Source organism: Pongo pygmaeus, chromosome 18, assembly GCF_028885625.2.
Source record: "Pongo pygmaeus isolate AG05252 chromosome 18, NHGRI_mPonPyg2-v2.0_pri, whole genome shotgun sequence".
NCBI classification, from domain to species: domain Eukaryota; kingdom Metazoa; phylum Chordata; class Mammalia; order Primates; family Hominidae; genus Pongo; species Pongo pygmaeus.
The window spans coordinates 63675210-63696771 of record NC_072391.2 but is presented as its reverse complement, the minus strand read 5'-3'; the positions used below and the strand labels follow the sequence as shown (position 1 = coordinate 63696771).

The 21562-nt window shown below is 47.7% G+C and overlaps 1 protein-coding gene across 1 annotated transcript in view; it reads right to left on the bottom strand.

Annotated features, from left to right (window-relative positions):
- Positions 1–362: 362 nt before the first annotated feature.
- The window catches only part of CDH5 (cadherin 5), a 38629-nt gene continuing 17429 nt past the window's right edge, over positions 363–21562 (bottom strand). The window contains exons 3-12 of the mRNA XM_054454284.2: positions 18056–18344; positions 16652–16768; positions 15570–15734; positions 14501–14688; positions 12709–12956; positions 8900–9042; positions 6990–7114; positions 6545–6650; positions 4097–4342; positions 363–2499 (exon numbers count right to left, since the gene is read on the bottom strand). Coding sequence (XP_054310259.1) covers positions 1982–2499; positions 4097–4342; positions 6545–6650; positions 6990–7114; positions 8900–9042; positions 12709–12956; positions 14501–14688; positions 15570–15734; positions 16652–16768; positions 18056–18344 — 2145 coding nt within the window. The 3' untranslated portion in view covers positions 363–1981. The remainder of the gene's footprint in view (positions 2500–4096; positions 4343–6544; positions 6651–6989; positions 7115–8899; positions 9043–12708; positions 12957–14500; positions 14689–15569; positions 15735–16651; positions 16769–18055; positions 18345–21562) is intronic.

Below are 21562 nucleotides of genomic sequence, written 5' to 3'. Positions count from 1 at the left end.
GTGGTGGTGTGTGTGTGCATGTGTGTGTGTATGTGTATTTGTGTGTGCATGTGCATGTTTGTGTGCATGTGCATGTTTGTATGCATGTTTATATGTTTGTGCATGTGTGTGTGTTTCACAAGTGCTCTCTCAGCTCTAGAAATGGAAGAATCTCAAAGGTTTTCTTTCTCTTTTTTTGAGACAGGATCTCACTCTGTCATCCAGGCTGGAGTGTAGTGGTGCATTCAGAGCTCACTGAAGCCTTGATCTCCCAGGCTGAAGTGATCCTCCTATCTCAGCCTCCCAAGTAGCTGGGACCACAGGTGCCTGCCACCATGCCTGGCTAATTAATTTTTTTTTTTGGTAGAGATAGGGTCTCCCTATGTTGCCCAGGCTAAAGATTTTTCTTTATTTAGGTATAAAAAAATACAGTACTTGTCATGCACCAGTGTGGCCAATATATAGACATTATCTGTAGAGCAATTACTACAATTATAGAAAATAGAAGGTTACAGGAATTGTTTTTCCAACTAAAAAACCTGAATTAATATTGTTAACCTAAATAACCTGCTTATTATGCAAAAACCCTTATTCTATATGTCTGTGAGAGCTAGAAACTTGTAAGTATCATTAGTAAAAAAATCATTATAAGAAACTAGTTATTGGTTAAAACAAACAAGTCAGTGTTATCTACAATCCCTTGCAGTGTGAGGGGCTTTGCCCAGAGTGGGAACCTTGGTCCATGATGAAGGGTGAGCTGGGTGTCTCCTTCCCTGCCCCTCTCTGTTGACTGATGCCACTTCTCCAAGGTGTGTTTGCAGTGAAACGTTCCAGTGGAAGATGCACGGGTGACTACAGAGGTTGGGCAGGGCAGGGCCCTGCCTTCTGCAAGGTGTGCCTGAGGGTCAGTTCCCTGAGATGTGACAACAGCGAGGTGTAAAGGCACATGGCTTGGCTCTGTCATGCAGTCATGAGTGGGTTTGGACATTGGCCAGTCTTGCTAAAGGCCACCTCTTGGGTTCCTCTAAACCAAGGGATAAGGAGTACACAGAGAAAAGAAAGAGAGCATGGATTGGCGACCAGGTGAGGCAGAGAAGGGGAGAGGTCTTCTGCTCCGGGAACATCTGCCCCTTCTCAGGCAAAACTGGAGGGGTGCTGAGGAGACTCAAAGCAAGTTCTCAGCTCTTCCAGGCCTTCTCCAGAGGGGCTGGGTGTGGAGGTGGCCCTCACCCTGTGATCTGTCACTCCTGATCTCCACCGCCCCTCCAGAATGAATTCACAGTTGCTTCAAAGTTTAACAAGCCATTTCCCTGAATGTGGTTCAATGCTCAGTACAGCACAGTTACTGGCATGGCAGGCCAGTGAGGTCACTTCAGGACCCAAGGTCAGGAGCTGCCATGGGGCCCCTTCCTCCCTCTTGACAGGCCTGGAGAGGGGTTGGGGAGTGGTGGGGCACTTGGAGTGGAGTATGAAGGAGTTGGAGCAGGGCTAGGGCTCCCGAGAGAGGGCATGATGCTCACAGTCTCCCTTGGGAATGGGCTGCAGAGAATCCTGCCCCACAAGTCAAGCTGTCCAGGCCTTTGCCTCCAGGCAGATAGGCACCAGGACCTCACCAGCCTCACCAGGGCATTCAGGGACCCTAGAAAAAGACCCTGCAGCAGTTAAACACAGGTTGCTTTGCTTTGCAGCCTTGGGGAGCCAGAGGAAGTCTTTGAGTTAGACGGCAGTCTGTGGGTGACAGGGTTATGTGGATGTCTGAGCCCAGACAGAACACCAGCCTGGATTTGCCAGCATTTGAGAATAGTCATCACTGACATATATTCCTGGATATTTCAGGAACCTGGAGTTTGCTATCCCAAGGCTGATGAGGTCTCTGGGACCCATGAGGAAGGGGTGCTGGGCTGGGGAGTCAGTGCCATTTTTGGAGGCTGTGGTGCTTGGCGTCTGACTGGCCTGGGCTGCAGGGGGTTTGGGCCCCGAGGCCCAGAGTGACCTCGGCCACCTAATACAGCAGCTCCTCCCGGGGGTCCGAGCCGTACAACTCAGCCAGCATCTTAAACCTGGGTCCCCAGTCGTTAAGGAAGTCGTAATCCACGTCAGAGTCAGATGAGTCGGTGCCCAAGGAGCTGAGGGACTCGGCTATGGACTCGGAGCCCTCATAGCCGTAGATGTGCAGCGTGTCGTAGGGGGGGCCGTCGCCGTCGTGGTCTGCCTCGTCCTTCTTCACCTCGATCATGGCTGCCATCTCCCCGGGCCCCCCGTGTGCCCCAGGCGTGTGCCGCGGTGGCTTCTGCACCTGCGCATAGAGGGATGGCCGGGCGTCCAGCGCGGGCCGCGGGGGCTTGGCCCCGCCGCGGCGCACCGAGTTGAGCACCGACACATCGTAGCTGGTGGTATCCATCTCGCCGCCGCCCTCCTCGTCGTAGGTGACCAGCTGCTCGTGGATCTCCGGCACGCTCTTGCCGTGCGCGCGGGCCTGCTTCCGGAGCCGCCGCCGCAGGAAGATGAGCAGGGTGATCACTGCAGCCAGGGAGCCGAGCAGCAGAGTCAGACAAGGCTGGGGGCCTGGGCGGCCCCCCATGCCCCCATCCCCACTGCCCCCTGCAACCCCACCCCCACGCCCCCCCCAGCATTCCCATCCCTTTGGCCCCCCCTTCCCCTGCAACCCCATTCCCGCCGTTCCCCCATACCCCCATCCCCGCCATCCCCACACACCCCGTCCCTGCCGCTCCCCCCGCACACTCATCCCCACCTCGCCCGACACGCCCATCCCTGCCATTCCCCCACACCCATGGGCAGGTGCGGATGTTCAGCCTGTGGGAATCTCTGAGGGGTGTGGCTATGTGAGGGTCTTGGATCCCTGAGGAGGGGTGGACCTTGAACTGCAGAGAGCTTCTAAAATTAGGCTCAGGCCTTCTAGCTTTGAGTTACTGAACAAACTACTATATACATAAGCAAAGCTCGGATGCCCTGGAAGGCAGCCCTGCCCCCTAGCCTCAGTTTCCTTGTCTGTAAAATGGAAATGATGACCTCCCTGCTCTGTTTATATTTGGGAAGATGGTTGTGAGGTTAAATGCAATTCTATTTGTGGTGGGGATGCCATCATCATCATTCATTATTAATAAAGGAGAAATCTCTGCTGGAGAAGTCCCAGAAGGGGGGCATACCGAGGGCACTCTCAGGGGGGCTACAGGCAGGAGAGGCCTGGAGTCTGTATTGCAGGTGCCCCGTGGCTGTATCCAGGCCTTGCCATGAGTGCCAGGGTGATCTCTAATCACCTGAGGGCTTCCTCTGGAGGATCAGCCCCTGCTGCGTCTCATGGCAAGTGAAATGCAGGATACAGTACATCACTCTGCTCCCCCGGTGGGACCATGCTGGGGGGTGGCCCCACGCTGCCTCCCGGTAACCCTGTGGGAGGAGGCTCCAGTTCCTCACGATGGGAACATTCCACCTTCGCTGGCCTCCTCCCTTCCCAGCTTCACTCCACCTCTGCCTTAGGAGGTATCCAGGGAAATAAACCACCTCCCAAATAAACCACTTCCACCCCAATCCTCATCCCAGGGCTGCTCCCTGGGAAATCCAAACTAAGGCCTACAATGCTCCTAAAATTTCCGAGGCCCAAACAAGAAAAAAATATGTATCAAGGCCGGAGGAATTCTATAAAAAGAAAGAAAGCACGTGGAGACAGTCTAAACTAGAAGTTTTTAAACTTTCCATTTTAGAACTGGATCTTTTTTCCTTTTTCAAAAATAGGTTTTATGTAAATACATGCCCAGAACAATGCCTGGCACACAGTAAGTGCTGAAAATATCTAAGTGGAAGGAGTGACTATTATGTATAAGTTATTTTAAAGTGATACTGGCCTGATGCGTGGGGAGGAGTCCTGAGTCCCGCCCCCTCCTCCTCCCTGGCCCATCCCCCACCGTGGGCACCCAGGTGGATGGAGCTCACATCCTGTATCCTGCACGTGAACTGGCCAAGGGCTGCATCGCAGATTGGAGGCAGGGTTGGGCCTGAATCTCTGGCCTCTACTTCTCCTGTGAAGCTTCCCCGCCTCCCAACACCTTCCATCCCCTTCCACCCACTGTGTCTCCTCCCCACCCTGCCCAGCACTGACCTGTGATGGTGAGGAGGCAGAGTAAGATGGCTACCACTGCCTGGATGCTCACGCCCACCTGGGCGGCCATATCCTCGCAGAAGGTGAACTCGCCCTGCTCGTTGCACTTGCACACGGCCACGGTCAGCGTGCTGGTGCCCGTGCGGCTTGGCATCCCATTGTCTGAGATGACCACGGGTAGGAAGTGGACCTTGGTATTCTCCCGGTCAAACTGCCCATACTTGACTGTGATGTTGGCCGTGTTATCTGGAAACACCAAGGCCTCGGAGTCAGGCTTTGCCATCTGCACAGATGGGGAAACCTGGCTCCTCCAGGAAGCCCTCCCTGACTGCACCAGCCCTCGTGCTGCCTGGGCTGCTTTTCTGCCCTTTGCACCCAGCGCCTCTTGTTTCAGCCATCTGAGTGCAGGCCTGTTCCTCCACAGAAGGGATATTTTGGGGCAGCTGCTTTGACCCAATCTCCAAGAATGCCTTGGTGAAAGAAGGTAAAATCCTTTGCTTTCTGTATTTGTGGGCAACTGATGCCTGTCCCCTTCCTCTTCCCTAACTCCACTCCAGTAACAGGAGATTTTCTCTTTCAGCTCAATTAATTAATGCACTGTTTCAAGCTTTGACAAGCAGTGGGGAAAAATAAAGTTTTAAAAAGTCTTTTGGCATTAGGCTAACTTCTAAGGCAGCTTCTGCTGTCTCTGAAAATCGATTGTTACATTGTTGAAAACAGTAAAAACAATGGGCATGTCCCTTGGTGCACAGAGAAAATGATTACATATAGAATTGTGGGTTTCCCAGGCAGTTTGGAACTGGTAAATGCTTTTGTCCAAATATTGGCCCCGCCCACCTTCCCAGATCCAATCAGTGGTTTCCTGTACCCAAGAATCCCCCAGGGAGCTTTTAAAACATGCTGATTTTCAGACCCCTATGCTCACACACACTTCTTATTCAGCGGTTCTGGGCAGAGGCCAGATAATCTGCCTTTTGCAGGGTCCCAGGAGGTTGTAATGTCAACGATCAGAGAAGGATCCAGGGACTCCCTACTCCAGGATTTACTTAGCTACACAGTCTCCACACACTGGATTGAAAAACCCAGGCATCCATCTTTTCAATTTTGAATAAAAGCCAATTATATTTCATTATTCATAATTACATTTCAGCATTAAGTCCATTATATTTCAAAATAAACTATATGTCATTGACACTTATGGGAGAAACTAGAGATTTTGACTTGCAGGATGTTCATGATATGAGTGAATTTGACACCAACAGGCTTGCCTCCTATTGTATATGGGTGTCTTTGGGGTGGCACTGAATCTTTCTACTGTATTGCAGATCCCCACTCTGAGATGGGACTGAGGTGGACATTGGGGAGGGGGTGACATTTTTGCCACATTATTTACTTCTAATGACAACTGGGTGTTGAATGGTCTGTCATTGACTGTCAACACATCAGGGCCACCTTCTCCACCCCACAGGAGTGTCCTTAAGGACTGGTCTGTGGCTGATCCCTCAAGTCTGCCTCCAACTCTCAGGGACCCCACTACCCAGTCTTCCTCAAATGTAGCAATGGGCTGCTGCAATACAGCCATCCTCATCCACCATAGTTTTGCCCTTCAGGGACAGGCAGGAATTCCATCCTGTGCTGGGTGAAAGATCACTGTATTTAACCCCAAGGAGAATTTTCTCTATTTTTCTGAGGAAATTTCAGAGGCCATGGAAGCTTGCCTACTTGTGGCTGGAATGATGTCAACTCAGCATCATCACTCAAGTCAGCACCTACTCCTCAGAAGCTCTGATTGGCTGCTAATGACATCACGTGGGCCACCCTGCTAATCGTGAGTAATCATTGTAGCTGAATTAAAACAAAGCTCACTGTATCCTTGGGATTTAGGATTTCACATATCCAGTTTTGACTCTTTGGGAGTGACCTCAAAGTTCCATGTTTAATTTGCAGTTTTGCTGACGCATAGAGCCTCCAGTGTGGGAGGGGACTCCTTGGCTAGTTCTTGAACTGAGCTGACTGCCTGCATCCACACATCTGTTCTGTCCTCCTCACTGGCTCCTTGCAGGCGATGTGGACTTGGGAGTTTGGATGGAATGTCTCTGACCATTGCACAGACCAATTGTACAATGTATGTGGCAGAAATTGTACAAAATATCTAATGAGTTGAAAATCCCAGTGGGAGCCTACCCTCAATTTGTTGGCCTGGTCTTTGACCTTGGTGCCTCAAGACTCAAATAACCTCACCCCGACCCTGTTAGAGCCAACTGACTACATTTTTTCGGAGACAGGGTCTCACTCCGTCACCCGGGCTGGAGTGCAGTGATGTGATCATAGCTCACTGCAGCCTCAAACTCCTGGGCTCAAGTGATCTTCCTGCCTCAGCCTCCTGAGTAGCTGAGACTACAGGTGTGGGCCAACACGCCCAGCTGAACTGATTACTCTGTTGCTTACCGTGATTATCTGTGAGGGTAAAGTTGTTCTCAGTATTCAAGGTGAATTTGAACTTCACGTTTCGAGGTGTTATGTCCTTGTCTATTGCGGAGATCTGCAGGACCAGCTGGAGTGTGGAAGACAGGAGATAGTCAGTGATGGTGGTGGGGTGGTCTGAGGTTTAGCGATGGAGCCTTTGGGTTTAGACCTGACCGTGGCTGTTTCCCACCTGCAACACTCACCTATTTAGTTCTTCATAAAGCCACTCTTTCTACTTCCCTGCCCTGCCAATCTACTCCCCATATATTCTCTCTGAGCCTCAGTTTCTCCATCTGTAAAATGGGCATAATGTTATTTTCCTCAAGGCTATTGTACAGGGGAACTTCTGCTGACTCTGTTGAGCAGTTCTGCCCCCCAGCCTGCCCCAGGGTGGTGCTGCCTTCCTTCCCACCTGAACCAGACTCACCTGGCCATGGGCAGCGTTCTCACACACTTTGGGCTGGTAGGGCTGGGCAAACTCTGGGGCATTGTCATTCTCATCCAAAACTTCAATGTGGACTTGCACAATAGATTCTTTTCCTGTGGGGGTTCCTGCAGGGGAGAAGACTGTCACCATTATGTGCTCAGCTGATGCTGGCCTTGGGGGATGGAAGATGTGTGGAAGGAGGGCTGCCCTGTGGAGGCCACTTTTTGCAGGAGGAGGCTGTGGAACAGAGGCCCAGGATGGTGTTTTGGATGAAAGGAGTTTGGTTGGGGGGAGGTGTTAAATCTTCATCCATAAAGTTTACTGAGATATTACTTTGATCATGAGAATCAAAAAGGTAAACCACCTAAGTGCATTAAAAAAATATTGTAATTAAATTCCTAAAATTAAAAATTTAATTATTTGATTAAATACATAAAACATAATAAGTTAATCATAAAAGAATTGAAGAGGTAAACAACCTAAGTGAGATTGGGTCAGTAAACTAGGCCACTGGAAAAGACTGAAATGGATGGCTACTGACAATGCCTACGTAAATTGCATCTTAAAAATATAATTAAAAAAAATTTTAAGGCCGGGTGCCGTGGCTCACCCCTGTAATTTCATACTTTGAGAGGCCAGAAGGGAGGATTGCTTGAGGCCCAGAGTTGGAGACAAGCCTGGGAAACATGGTGAGACCCCATCTCTACAAAAAAATTAAGACATTTCCTGGGCGAGGTGGTGCACGCCTGTAGTCCCAGTTACTCAGGAGGCTGAGGTGGGAGGAACATTTGAACTCAGGAATTAGAGGCTGCAGTGAGCTGTGATCGTGCCACTGCACTTCATCCTGGGCAACAGAGTGAGACCCTGTCTCTCTCTAAAAAAAAATTAGTACCATGAGAAAGTGGTTCTGGAATAAGGTTAAGTAAAGGTTAAGTAAAAATGTGGAATATAATATCTTACACAAACATTACAATCTCATGTAAGTATAAAAATATGTATAAAAAATAAAAATACATGAATGTGCTAATAGTAACTGTCTCTGCATGGTGGCATTAGTGAGAGGAGTATTTTCTTCTCCTTTTCTGTATTTTCCATATTTTAAACCATTTAAATGTAAAGAGTCTATGAATGGGATGATGTGGAGGAGAAAGAAGCAAAGACTGATCTGGCCAAACATGCAGGAGTCCATTACAGTTTGGGGCAGCAGCTGTGTTGGCAGAAGTGAGTCTGGGTGGGCCTGGCAGGCGCCAGGGATCCTTGGCCTAGTGGGCTCCTGGGTAAAGTGGGAGTATTAATAGTTCTCCTGGAGGGTGACTGTGATTTTCTAATATAGATAGAGGATGCAAAACTCCAACTCTTGCCCCTCCCTCTGGCAAAAATTACACAATTTCTGGAGAACCTCACAATCTCAAAGTTGGAAGCTGCTTCACATTGTGAATTCTACCTATTAACTGGTGCATAAACACCCTCCGAAGAAACGTTTCCCAAACAGCCATGATACTAAGAATCATGGGACCCTTGTTAAATGCACATCTCTGGCTAACGGGACCAGAACCTGCAGGGTGGAGTAGAGCTTTGTGCTTAATAGGTGCCTTGGGTGATTCTCGTCACAGAGACATCTGCATAGCCTGTTTCATGACAGTGCTTTTCAAACTGTGACATGCATGAGATTCTGATTCAGTGTGGGGGTGAGGCCCGAGATGCACTTCCAACAAGGTCTCAGGGGATGTTGATACTGCTGGTTCAAGGACCACACTTGGGCATGGAAGCTCTATAGCATCCCAACCAGCGGGTGCTTCAGCAGGCACTTCTAATACGTCTAGAGACCCCAAATTATTGATTATGCCAGTTTTGGAAGAATGAGGGAAAAGGAAAAGAATCCAGGTGCCCTGGCAGATGTGGCCACTCACCAGTGGAATCCAGTTCTTTGGCCTCCACAGTCAGGTTATACCAGGGGTAGACTTCTCTGTCCAGTTCTTTCTCATTGTAAATGTCGCCCTTTTTTGTGACTCGGAAGAATTGGCCCTTGTCACTGGTCCTGCGGATGGAGTATCTGCCCAGGGGAGAGAGTTTCATGGCTTTCCATTGTTCTTTGCTGAGTCTACACTCCTCAGCATGAGGGACAAGGCCCTTCTGCATCTGTCCCCTGCATCCCACTCCATGCCCCTCTCTCACTGCTCATTGCACTCTGCCACTCAGACAAGAGCGGACCTACACAGAGGGATTCAGGATAGCAAGATAATGCCTTTGATCTTAGTTACATTGCCATCACTGGACTGGAGGTGGTACCTGAGACCATCAGATGCAGTTTCAGAGCTGAACAGGTGACATCACACCATAGCTAGGACTTGTTTTAGTGATTAATGAAAAGATCATTGGGCAATAGCCAGGAAGCCACACAAAAAGAGCTGGAAGAGATATGAAGTAATTACAAAGAAATTAACTTTGTGAAATAAAAAATTTAAAAAGTTCTTTCAGAAATCAGGAAAAATCTATGGAAAGATAAATATATATGTTTTGTGTGTATAGGAATAATAGTTGCTATTAATGAGGAAAATCCCAGAACAAACAGAACGGAAGAAATAACAAAAAAGAAAAGAAAAGAAAAGAAAAGAAAAGAAAAGAAAACTTTCCTGATCTGAAGAAAGGCTTGAGTCTACAGATTATAAGATGTCATTGACATCAGACATCATTGAAAAACCCCAATATTTAGGCATATCCTGATGACATTTATGAATTTCAAGGCTGTGTGAAGAAACTGAATAGAGTCCAGACAGAAAGAAATAATTTCCTTATGAAGAAAGAAAAATCAGATTTGCCTCAGATGCCCCCACAAAATTAAATACTAGAATACATTGATAGTATTTTTGAAGGGAAGTGTTTATAATCTGAGGATTATATGAATACATCCAGGTGTTATTAGAAGGCAAGGTTGGGCATGGTGGCTCACACCAGTAATTTGAGTGCTTTGGGAGGGGCTGAAGCTGGAAATTTGCTTGAGGCCAGGAGTTCAAGACCAGCCCAGGTGAGAGAGTGAGACCCTGTCTCACCAAAAAAAAAAAAAAAAAAAAATATTAGCCTGGTGTGGTGGTGTGTGCCTGTAGTCCCAGATACTCAGAGGCTGAGGTGGGAGGGTTGCTTCAGCCTAGATGTTCAAGGCTGTAGCGAGCTATGGTTGTGCCACTGCACTCTAGCCTGGGTGACAAGAGGAAGAACCTGTCCCCCCCACCCCAAAAAAAGGCAAAGAACTAAGATATTTGTGTCCTGAATTTTTTTTTGAAAACTTACTGTATCTAACTAAACATCTCAATATAAAGTAAAAACCTGGTATGGCAAGAATTAAAACAAAACTATTGATTTGTTTATCATACATAGAAAAGCAACAGGTGTGTGTATGTGTATAATAGTTTTAACTAGAAAATATAGGTCCAAGAAAACATTTTAAATTTTGCGGAGAGAAGTAAATCTCACTGGTAGAAATAAAAATGGATGCACCTCATCCAAATATCTAGGAGAAAAAAAAATAAAGAAACATAGACTGTATAGCAAAGACGAGGAAAAAGAAAAAAGCCATTAAGTTTGATAAATGAGAAATGTAAAACAAGATAAAAGAAGTAACATCAAACATATCAATTATGATGAAAAATGTAAATAGGTTAAACACAAAGCATTTCAGTTTAGATTAAAAAGCAAAGCCAAATGCATTCTTGTTTTCAAGAGACAACTTAATGCCAAATGACCTGGAAAAGTTAAAAGTAAAGGTTGGAAAATTTGCATTAGGCGAATATGAATAACATGAAAACAGGACTAACAAATGTAACATCAGGAAACGGAATTAAAGCCAAAATATTTAAGCAGAACAAATTGGCTAATTACATTTGGATGAAAGTTACAAACCATAATGAAGGTAAAATAGTTGCAAACCTTTGTTAACTGAATAGAAAAATTTAAATACATAAAGTCAAAACTTAGATATTCTAGGAAGAAGTGGACACAAATACAATTGTATCACATCACAGAACAAGCTAAAGCAAAACAAAAAAAACACCCTATGACTTATAAATGAAAATAAAGAAATCAAGTCAATCTCTTAAATAAACCCTTGGATCAAAGGAGAAACAAAAATTATAATTATAGGCTATTTAGAATAGAATGGCAATGAAAAGAGTAGTCCCAAAACTTAGGATATGAGGCCAAAATGGAAGAACATATTTTGTCCTTAATAAGAAGACTTAATACCCTTGAAACATTAGCTACACCAAAATTAATATATAAATACTAATGTTTATAATATACAAACACTAGAATTCTAATGTTTAAAAAAACCTGGATACAAAATTTTAAATTTCACAAAAGAAAAAATGAGAGTTGACAAAAAATTATATCAAATAAAAAAGCAACATGGGAAGGACTTTTATGTATATCTAAGATCTAGTGTAAAGCTATATGGTTTGGATCTGTGTCCCCACCGAATCTCATGTCGAAATGTAATCCCCAGTGTTGGAGGTGGGTCCTGGTGGGAGGTGGATAGAACATGGGACAGAGTTCTCATGAATGGATTAGCACCATCCCCTAGGTTCTGTTCTCAAGACAGTGAGTTATCATGAGATCAGGTTGTTGAAAAGTGTGTAACAACTCTCTTCCCACTCCTGTTCTGGCCGTGTAAGACGTGCCTGCTTCCCCAGGACTGTAAGTTTCCTGAGGCCTCCCCAGAAGGAGAAGCCACTATACTTCCTGTTAAACAACCTCTTTTCTTTATAAACTACCCAGTCTTAACTATTTCTTTATAGGAGAATGGACTTATACAAGCTAGTAGAATAAAACAGAATGGCTTTGCTATAGAACAATAGATAGGACAGAGAATTAGAAGTGGATACAGGTATATACAGAAAACTTAGCATATAACAAAGGTGGGAAAACGATGACTTATTATTATAATATTTAGTAAATGGTGCTGGCAAAATCAGCTCTGCATCTGCAATAAAATAAGATTGAATTGAATTTATACTTACTATTGCATATTATATGGCTCTAAAAACTATCTGTTGGAACTGTATCATTTTTTTCTAAAGACTGTAAAAGAGAAATTTAGTTAAGATAGAAGAGCAAATATCGATGAAATAAGCATGGCATGATCCAAAAAAATTTTAAAGCAATCAAACATCAAAAGCAAACAGACAACAACAAACCCACCATAAATGCATCCACATGTTTGTGTGGTCACGAAAAGAAAGGAGCAATAGGACCAGGTCAGGCCACGAACATGAGTTATCTGAGAGTGGGAGTTATCAGTGTTTTCTTGGTAGATCTTTGTGTTGTTTCACGTACAAAATGAACACTTCTTACTTTTGTGGTTTGGGGGAGATAGATTCAAGAATACAGTTTTAGTGAAGGGGCCTCTGGTGTGTCGTCTGATTGGCTGCTTTCTTGACTGTCAGATCTGGTGAGAGCTGTGGTGCAGAGAATAAGCCTTCAAGGCCGGACAGAGGACAAGTAGCTCTGGATGCCCAGGACCATGCTAGGTGGGGGAGCCCGGGCAGGTCAAGATGCCAGGCTGCCAAGTGCAAGAGCTTTTGCTTCTGGTCTTGCCTCTGTCACTTTCCCTGTAAGTGCCAGGAGAAGCCAGTTCCCCTCTCTGAGTCCTGGCCTCAGACCAGCAGGCATAGGAACATCCAGGCTAGATTGTCCTTATCATCCTCATCGACACGCGCCCCCTTACCCAATGCTATGCCTAGCTGCGTCGGGGTCCATGGCCAGCACTGTGCCAATCAGAGGCTTCTTCTGGTTTTCCTTCAGCTGGAAGTGGTAGAAAGGCTGCTGGAAAATGGGGGGCTCGTCCACATCTGTGATGTTGATAATGACCTGGGCTCTGTTTCCCGCGGGAGGGCTCATGTATCGGAGGTCGATGGTGGGGTCTGTGGCCTCGACGATGAAGCTGTATTGCTGGATGTATTCATAATCCAGAGGCTGTGTAAGAAAAAAGGATGGTGAGTGCCTGCTCTGGGCCAAGCATGTGTGTGGCACATGATCTGCACAGCAACTGTGCAAGGTAGTACCAGGATGACACCCATTTTATAGATGAGGGGCCCATGGCCTTGACAAGTGATATTTCTGAGGTCATCAAGACAGCGGCTGCACCTGGTGTCTGTCTTCAGCTGCTTCCCATTTCATCTCAGCAGCCTCATGGCCACACCCACAACCCTGGCTCTGCGCCTGGCCCTATTTCCAGCGTTTGGGACATGCAATGGATCAACTATGGTCCTGCTCTTAAGGGTGTCACTAGTGGTTCTACCCACAGGTCCTTAAGGACAGGCTTTTTCTTTGTTTTTGAGACAGAGTATTGCTCTTGGTGCCCAGATTGGAGTGCAGTGGCGCGATCTCGGCTCACTGCAACTTCCACCTCCCAGGTTCAAGCGATTCTCCTGCCTCAGCCTTCCAAGTAGCTGGGATTACAGGCACCTGCCACCACACCCGGCTAATTTTGCTATTTTTAGTAGAGACGGGGTTTCACCATATTGGCCAGGCTGGTCTCAAACTCCTGACCTCAGGTGATCCACCTGCCTCGGCCTCCCAAAGTGCTGGGATTACAGGCGTGAACCACCAGGCCCGGCTGGACATGCTTTTCCTTTATGCCTTTGCTCAAGATCCTTCTCCTGCCCTTGCCTGCCTAGAAAACTCCTACTCATCCCTCAGGAAGCCAAACAGAAGGTAATCAGATGCTCTCTCAAAAACCCCTCCCAGCAGAAGTAATTGCTCCCTGTTCAGAGCTGCTGTGTATCACTTACACCTGGCTGTACATTTTTGTTCATGCATATGTCTTCCCCATTCGCTGAGACCTTTGCTGACACTGGAGGCTGTGTCTGCCTCTCCTTGGTGTTTCCAAGCCCCAGCATGGGGCTGGGTCAGAGAAGGACTCAGGCCCAGGACTTGCAGTCCTCTGCATGGCCATTCCAGAGGCATTTTTTATGCCCCTCACAGGACCTCTCCCTCCTCTTCCAGATTCAGTTGATCTGGCTTCTCTGGCTGTCAGCAGCATCCAGTGTCAGTGGCCATCCCTGTCACCACAATTACTCACTGTTTTCTTCATGCTGATGGATTTCTACTGGCCAGGACACATGGCAGGCCAGAAAGTGCCAGAGAGGTAATAACTCCAGGGGCAGCCCCCAGTCAACACCACAGAGAGTGAGTGTATAAATACCCCAGCTCCCCCACCCTCAGCTGCTCCAACTCTGAGATGTGTTCCACACTGACCCCGCAATGGGTCATTGCTCCTGGGGCTTCCTGGGATCACCTCCCAGATAAACAATTTACACCCAGCCTTGGCCTTAAGATTTGCTTCCCAAGTAACTTGGCCTAAGACACTGGATCACAGTCTCCATGAACACATGACCAGCTTGGAGCTTTGATGGTCCTTTGATGGTCTCTGGCCCAGGAGCAATCCCCAAGCAGGACCTGTGGGCGCCAAGAGGCCCAAGCCTCACATTTGACATTGTTGCCATTGGCCTACAAACCTTCGTGGGCTTGATGATGCCCTCATTGTGGGTGGGGTTTGTCTCAATTGTGAAAGCGTCTTGGTAGTCGCCCCGCAAGATGCTGTACTTGGTCATCCGGTTCTGGGGCTCATCTGGGTCCTCAACAAACAGAGAGCCCACAGAGGTACCCACACGGGTGTCTTCAGGCACGACAAATGTGTACTTGGCTGATGCAAACAGAACACCCCAAAGGGCCTTGGGTTAATGAGATAGACAAGGCGATTGTCTCTTTCAGCTATTCTAACATATTTTGATACAAGAAATGGGCATAATAAAATAATCATAAATAATAATACCCCTGGGATTCTCACGGTAAAGAGGGTCTTCCCTATCTGTATGTCCATCCATCCATCCCTCCATCCAATAAATAGCTATTGAGCACCTATTGTATGCCAAGCACTTTGCCAGGGGGCCTATCAATGGACAAGAGAGACAAGTCCTGCCTTCAGGGAGCTTATGCCATATACGAGGAAGCCACTTCAGGACAACTGGCCTGTCTCTAGGGCGGCTGAACAACTGAATGACAGCATCAGCACTGGGAGTTGCAAGTGGAGAGCCATCTGCCCCAGGGCATGGGAAAAGCTCTCATTAGACATTCTTTGTGGGGTGGATCAGTGTGTAGGTGGGGTCAGGGCCCAGCCCTGGCTCTGGATATAGGACTTTGCTGTCCCCATGTTCACCGGCTTGTGGGAATTTCTAGCTGGGACCTGAGTCTCAGGGCTTTGATTTTCCCAAGCCCATGGGATCTGGGTGAAACTGCTTGTGTCTCATGGTGGGACACGGTACAGTGGTGGCACCCAGCAGGGAGTGGGATTTCCCTCTGGCCTATGAGGGGATTGTGGCAGGGGGCAGCAGGATGGCCTTGGGAATGTGGTATTGGGATGGAAGCAGGGCCCCTCCCTTCACCCAAAGGACTCCTTTGGGCATCAGGCCTACCCTGGGATAGAGGGAGAGGTAAAAGGATTTGTAACTCTTCTCCCAGAGCCCCAAGTCACTGAGTCTAGGGTATCCCAGCCCCCCTTCCCAGGGCCCTAGAGGAGGGGCTCACTCTGGGTGAAGAAGGGGAAGTTGTCATTGATGTCTTGCAGAGTGACCAGCACGGTGGCCGTGCCCGAGTCCCCCCGGAGGCCCTGGGCATCTCGCGCTTCCACCACGATCTCATACCTGGCCTGCTTCTCTCGGTCCAAGCTTTTGGTTATTGTGACAATACGTCCTGCAAAAAGAGTCCCAGCAGGAACCGTGTTACCAGCTTCTAGAAAATACCAATGCCTAGGGCCTGCCCAGAGAGAACCTGACTTAAGAGCTTCCCAGGTGATTCCACTGTGCAACTGGGGCTGAGAACTGTGATTCTACAACCCACTACCTCCATAGCCTATACTGTGAGGCCAAAGCTGGCCCAATAGTTTGGTTCAGTATTTGTCCTCGCCACCTGAAATATTGTATTGACAAAGACCATGAGGCTATATCTAGGCTCAGAGGGAAACAGTGCTGTGATAGATTAGTGATGTCTGCCTTGGTGCACTGTAGCATAGTAGTGGCATCTGTGCTATGTATTTACCATCTCTCTGAAAGACAGTTCCACTGGACTTCTTTCTTGCTCCCAAGAGTCAGTCCTTATATTTTTTGTTAAGTCACCACATAAGCAATTACTATGGGCCTTGCTGCCTTTATACATGATCTAACTCAAACTTTACAGCTACCACACAATATAAATATAAGTGTTCCTACTTCCTAGATGAGGGAACTAAGGCTTGCAGAAGTTAGTTGATTTGTCCAAGGTCTCTAGAGGGGGTGAGTGGCAGAGCTGGCTTTGGAAACCAGATCTGTCTGAACCTGCACCCAGAGCAGCTAGCCAGCATCCTCTGCTGCCCGTTGGCCACTTCTTGGGTAATGAGATCCTGATTTTGTTCCCTGGACTTGAGTCCACGTCTTGGGCACCTGTCTGCTTCCTTCTCCCTTGACCAGCCGCCTTGTCTTTACATATGATACAGACTACTTCCATGGTACAGTGTGGTTCAGTAGCTAGTGACACCTGTCAGACTGGACTTCCCTTAGCACGTGCACCTGGAGTATCCACCTCCCCTTGTCCCTCCAAGTCAGTGACTGTCCAGGAGTGTTAGTCACACAGACCAGAATTATCGATGGCAAAATACTCTTTCCCCTTCAGGATTTGGTACATGACAGAGGCGTGGTCTCCCACAGTGGGGTCGTCTGCATCCACTGCTGTCACAGAGATGACCGAGGTCCCTGCAGAGAGAGAATCCTGGGGTTGCTGACTTGTGACTGCAAGGCCCCTTACCCCATTCCTGGAACAGAGCAGATGGGGCTCAGGCTGTGCTCTGTCCCCACCTCCCCCAGGTCCTGGGAATAAAAGGCTGTTTTGTTTTCTGAGGAGCCTGCATGGGGGCAAAGTGCTGGTGGCATTGGGGGCCCAGCCAGGTCAACCTTGAAGGAGTCAAAGAGATCAGGTGGTTTGTGTGCTTCCCGGGGAAATGAGGGAGGGGGCGGAGGGTTGGGGTCAGGGAGAGAAACCGAGGACAGCAATGAGCTGCTTCTCTCTCTCCTGGAAAGGTGCCCCCAAAGGGGTGGTGTCACTTTTCGCATCCCCTTGAACTCCAGGATCTCACACTCAACCCGAAGGTCTGGTCCCAGGGCCCTGGCTGGAGGCTCTGGACTGAGGAGGGAAGCTCTTTTCTGGCACCCTCTGGAGTCTGAGGGGTACTGAACAGGTGGAGTAGTAACCTCCTGAGCCCAGAGCCCAGGCTGGTGACATACCTTGTGGCTAGTGCTCTGTCACCCATACCACACCTGCATGGCCCCTAGAGATGAATCCTTTTGCCTTAGTGGCAGGCCATGACAGTCTTCACGTGTAAAGGCTACACTCTTGGTGTGCTAATCCTGACAGTCAGAGGCAGTGGGTGGAGTTTGTTCCAAAGAGTAGTGAGATATGCCTCTGATGGCCAGGGCTGAGTTCATGATCAAAATCAGGGTACAGTCTATGACTAGGGGCAGGACTCAGTCCATGATCAGAATCAGGGCTCGGTCTTAGACTAGGGTCAGGGCTCATGCAATGATCAGGATCAGGGCTTGGTCTATGACTAGGGGCAGGGCTCAGTCCATGATCAGGATCAGAGCTAAGTTTATGACTAGGGTCAGGGCTCAGTCCACGATCAGGATCAGGGCTTGGTCTGTGACTAGTATCAGGGTTCAACCCATGATCAGGATCAGGGCTCAGTACAGGATCAGGATCAGGGCCAAGTTTATGACTGTAGTCAGGGCTCAGTCCATGATTAGGATCAGGGGTTGGTCTGTGACTAGGGTCAGAGCTCAGCCTGTGGCCAGATCAGAGCTTGTTAGGAACTAGAGTTTCTTTCAAATCATGTAAAGTGGCAACACAGGCATTACAATCACTGCCCTGAACTCACTGGATTCCTACCCCAGGCAGTGAAGTGGCTGTTGTGAGAGGTGCCCCCAGGCTGGGGATGAGGGAGGCAGGAGGGAGAGGGAGGAGGACAAAGTGGGCATGCAACGTACCCACAGCCGACGACTCAGGCACGGACGCATTGAACAACCGATGCGTGAACACAGGCCAGTTGTCGTTCACGTCATGAACTTTGATGGTGAAGCTGGAAGGAGTCTCCAGGTTTTCGCCGGTGTCCTTGTCCACAATGACAGCAGTGAGGTGGTACTCTGAGATATTCTCCCGGTCCAGCCTCTCAATGGCGAACACGTCTCCTGTCTCTGCATCGACCCGGAAGACCTTGCCCACATATTCTCCTTTGAGCAGGTACTTGGCATTCTTGCGACTCACACTTGACTTGATCTAGAAAAGAAGAGGTGACGTGAGCTGGGAATGGGCGGCGGCGGCTGTGTGTGTGTGTGAGTGAGAGTGTGTGTACACAAGTGTGCATGTGTGTATGTGGTGTGTGTGGTGCTGGCCAGGGTCCCTAAATAGGACACTGAGATTTTTTATCAAGAACCTCTGGCAGCCATCAAAAAGAATAAAATCATGTCCTTTGCAGCAACATGGATAGAGCTGCAGGCCATAATCCTAAATGAACCTAAGTGAACTAACTCAGAAGCAATAAATCCAATACCACATATTCTCACTTATAAGTAGGAGCTAAACAATTGGTACATATGGCCATAAAAATGGAAATAATAGACACTGGAGACTCCAAAAGAGGGGAGGTTGGGATGAGGGTGAGGGTAGACAAATAACCTATTGGCCATAATGTTCATTATTTGGGTAATGGGTATGCTAGAAGCCCAATCCCCACCAATATGCGATATACATGTAACAAACATGGACATGTACCCCTGAAAATAAAATTTTTAAAAAGCCAAAAAAAAAAGAACCTCTGACTAGTCACCAATGAGTTGTTTTCATGGTGTGAGTTGCCTGGCAGAGCCCCAGTATGCCTAGAATGGTGCCTGAACAGAGTAGGTGCTTAGAAAACATTTTTTGAGTGGAAAAATATACTTGGTGCCATTGGAAGGCAAAGGATATTTTTGCCTCGTAGAAGTCACTTAACCTCTCCGAGTTTTAGTTACCTCATTTGTAAAATGGAAATATTGCTTCTGATGTTGCTTTGCTCTGAGGAGTAGAACAGCACTTTTGAAGATGAGTTCTGGGAAACACTGAACTCTTCTGCTGTTCCACACAAAGATGGGGTCCTAGCCAGTGGTGTGCTTGTGCTGGATTGTATCAGCTTGGCTTTCGAGAACCAGCTTAAATTTTCAGGAATATTTGTGAGCTGATTGTTAAATACAGCCATTATTACAAATTAAATTATGTAAACTTACAATAAATAAATCATATGAAAAACAACAAATTCTCAGAATTCATCGCTTCCTAATTATTCTGCTACCTTTGACTATGTTTTGAGGTTATCTGTGTTTATGGTGTCTGTATGATGGAAATGCTACATAATGATGTGCTCATGAGTATCTTCTCCCATCTTGTCTTGGCCTTCGATGACATCACAATGATAGCTTGAAATGAGACATGGTGAGCGTATTTACACCACAGACACTGGCAAGTGCTACAAATCAGAAACTTTTCCTCTGGACAGCCAGTTGTCAAACATTTATCAGCACACCCCTGGGCCTAGTACAGAAAATGGTACATAAAATATTCTCTTCTTGGAGATTTACAATGTACAGCTCTGCAGAAAAGAACTCCAGCAAGCTTTGTGTAACTCAGGATTTTCCATACTTCTTAGACCACAGAACCATTTTTCTGTGTAACATGTACTGTTCATGTCCCAAGGAGTAAGATTTGGAAAATAATATATGTAAAGCATCTTACACCAAACAGGGCTCTATAAATGCTAGTTAATAATTATTAATAATAGAACCACAGGTTAGAGGATCTCCATTTAAAGAATCATAGAAACAGAAAATATTAGGAACGGTTTAGTTCCTATAGAATAGTATTCTATGCATATACAATGATACTCTCATAGAAGGTTAGTATGTCCCCAAAATAGAATTCTATTCAATTACAAAATATAACTTGGTGCCTGGGAGGTGCCAGGCCCCCACTAGGAGTACAGAGCGCACAGATCCCATCGTGGTTCTCAGGATCTAGGTTTGCAGCCTCAGAGGCTGGCACGCTGAGGAAGTGCAACATTGCTTTTTTGTTTGTTTGTTTGTTTGTTTTTTGAGACAGAGTTTAGCTCTGTTGCCCAGGCTGGAGTGCAGTGGCATGATCTTGGCTCACTGCAACCTCTGCCTCCTGGGTTCAAGCGATTATTCTGCCTCAGCCTCCTGAGTAGCTGGGATTACAGGCGTGTGCCACCACGCCTAGCTAATTTTTCTATTTTTAGTAGAAACGGGGTTTCACCATGTTGGCCAGGCTGGTCTCAAACTCCTGACCTCAAGTGATCTGCCCGCCTTGGCCTCCCAAAGTGCTGTGAATACAGGTGTGAGCCACCGTGCCCAGCCTCTTTTTTTTTTTTTTTTTTTTGAGACAGGGTCTTGCTCTGTAGCCCAGGTTGGAGTACAGTGGCTCGGTGTTGGCTCACTACAACCTCCCCGTCCTGAGCTCAATCAATCCTTCTGCCTCAGCCTCCGGAGTAGCTGGGACTACAAGTGTGCACCACCAAGCTCGGCTAATTTTTGTATTTTTTTATAGAGATGGGGTCTCACTATGTTGTCCAGGCTGTTCTCAAACTCCTGGGCTCAAGCAATTCTCCTGCCTTGGCCTCTCAGAATGCTGGGATCACAGGCATGAGCTACTGAGTCTGCCTCACATCATTTAAAGTCAAATAGAGCAAGGGCTTTTGTGTGAAGGCATCTGGTGAGGACTCTTTAGAAAGGCTGGACTCGGGCGGGCATGGTGGCTCATGCCTGTAATCCCAGCACTTTGGGAGTCGAAGTTGGGTGGATCACTTGAGGTCAGGAGTTTGAGACCAGCCTGGCCAACATGGTGAAACCCCATCTCTATTAAAAATACAACAACAACAAAAAATTAGCTGGGTGTGGTGGCACACGCCTGTAGTCTCAGCTACTTGGGAGGCTGAGGGAGGAGGATCGTTTGAGCCGGGGAGGCAGAGGTTGCAGTGAGCCAAGATCACACCACTGCACTTCAGCCTGGGTGACAGAGTGAGACTCTGACTCAAAAAAAAAAAAAAAAGGCTGGACTCCTCCAGAGAACTCAGAGAGGCTGGGGTCTCAAGAAAGAAGAGGGAGATTCCAGAAGGGTATGGCCACATCCCATGAGGTCTGGAAAGTGTCCCCAGGGTTTAGCAGCAGTGTAGTCATTGGAGCCCTCAGTGAGGGCAGTGACAGGGGTTGATAGCGTGGGAAGTTAGATGATGCAGCCAAGGGAAGAGTCTAGAAGGGGAGGAAGTGGAGACAGGGAGTGAGGATCGCCCCCTTGGTTGGGCAGTGTGGGAGACAGGTGGGCAGCAACAAGCATCTTGGAGCAAGGCTGTGGCGTGCAGGCGGCAGGTGGGTTCATGAGGAGGTACTAAGGCCCAGTGGCCAGGATGCACGATGAACAGCTGGACTAGAGGCAAGAAGCCGTGCCTCAGC